This window comes from Meleagris gallopavo, chromosome 9 (genome assembly GCF_000146605.3).
Source record: "Meleagris gallopavo isolate NT-WF06-2002-E0010 breed Aviagen turkey brand Nicholas breeding stock chromosome 9, Turkey_5.1, whole genome shotgun sequence".
Lineage (NCBI taxonomy): Eukaryota > Metazoa > Chordata > Aves > Galliformes > Phasianidae > Meleagris > Meleagris gallopavo.
In genome coordinates this window covers 12,167,977-12,169,439 of record NC_015019.2, presented here as the reverse complement: position 1 = coordinate 12,169,439, position 1,463 = coordinate 12,167,977, and the positions used below count along the sequence as shown (strand labels likewise).

Genomic DNA, 1,463 nt, shown 5'->3' with positions numbered 1-1,463 from the left:
GATGCGGCATTGCGTGCGGGCACCGCAGCGCCGTCGGGAGCGGCCGGAGCTGTGCGGAGGCGGTGCGGGCCGCCCTGCGGGGTCTCAGAGAGCCCGGATCCCTTCGGGGTGCGATACTCCCCGTGTACGGGGAAAGGGCAGCCCCTCCCTGCAGCCCACCTTTTTTTGGGGGGGGGAAGGGGCGGGGGAAGGAGTGGATGATTCCCCAGTCAGCACCCCTATGAAATGAACGGCCGTCCCCTAAAGTTCTTTTGTCCCACCCCGCCCTATCTGCCCCACTCCCCCGGCTCCCTGTGCTTCTCCGGAGTCGCCCCCGTTATTGCATAGCAGAGCATCACCTGACCGTGGGCCCCCGCCCCGAGACCCCGAACGCGGGGTCAGTCTCCTTTACACCCGGGATGAGACAATCGCAGTGCGCCGACCTCCCGTCCTTTCCTTCTTCCCCCCTCCCCTCCCCCCTTTTTTTTTGGCGTTTTGTGTTTTTAAATAAAAAATAAAATGTGTACGAAAATAATATTTCTAAGGAAACCATCGGGATTCCTTTCTCTCTCTTTCTCCTACCCCCAAGCCCCCCGCCCCCTTATTTTTTCTATTTTTTTCCCCTCTTCCCCTTTGCCCATTGGCACTCCCGGGGCGGGGGGATCCTCCAGGTGGGAAACGCGGACGGCGGAGGGGAGAGGAGCGCGGGGAGGAGGACGAGGAAGAGGAGGAGAGGAAGAGGCTCTCACACGTCGCTGGATGTCCGCGTGCGGGAGGAGAGCGCGGGGCCGCAGCCGCAGCACGCCAACCACAGCGACTTCTGGATGTCGGGGTTGCGGAAGGCGTAGATGATGGGGTTGATGAGGGAGTTGCAAGCAGCGGGCAGCGCCAGGGAGTACGTGTACACGGCGGGGTAGCTGGAGTCGGCCACCAGCGAGTAGATGGCGAAGGGGATCCAGCAGAGAGCGAAGGTGCCGAGGATGAGGGACAGCGTGGAGAGCCCTTTGCGGGTGGAGGTGGCCTGCGCCGTGGCGATGAACTGGTGCTGCACGGCGATCTGCTGCGCGTGCCGGAAGGCGATCTTGCAGATCTGCAGGTAGAGCTGCATCATGAGGGCGAAGAGCAGCAGGAAGGTGACGGCCAGCACGGCCGCGTTGTCCTTGGTGACGGGCCGCAGCACGCTGCAGGCGCTCTGGTCCCGCAGGCAGTGCCAGCCCAGCGGAGGCAGCAGCCCCACGCCCAGGCACAGCAGCCACATCAGCAGCACCGCGCCGCACGTGAAGCCCAGCGTGCGCTCGCTGTGGTACGTCAGCGCGTTGTACAGCGACAGGTAGCGGTCCACCGTGATGGCCAGCAGGCTGCACACCGACGCCGAGAAGGCGGCCAGCAGCAGCCCCGCCGCCCCCAGCTCCGCCGCCTCGCTGGGCGGCCGCAGCAGGTAGCGCACGGCGAAGTTGCCCACCAGCCCCAGTCCGGCCAGCAGG

At 65.1% G+C, this 1,463-nt stretch overlaps 1 protein-coding gene across 1 annotated transcript; it reads right to left on the bottom strand.

Moving 5' to 3' along the window:
* Positions 1-525: 525 nt before the first annotated feature.
* LOC104912210 (G-protein coupled receptor 12-like) lies at positions 526-1,462 on the bottom strand (the record flags this gene model as incomplete). The annotated part of the gene is made up of 1 exon (XM_010715433.1): positions 526-1,462. A coding segment is annotated over one exon (738 nt), but the record flags the coding sequence as incomplete, so codon positions are not given.
* Position 1,463: the final 1 nt, after the last annotated feature.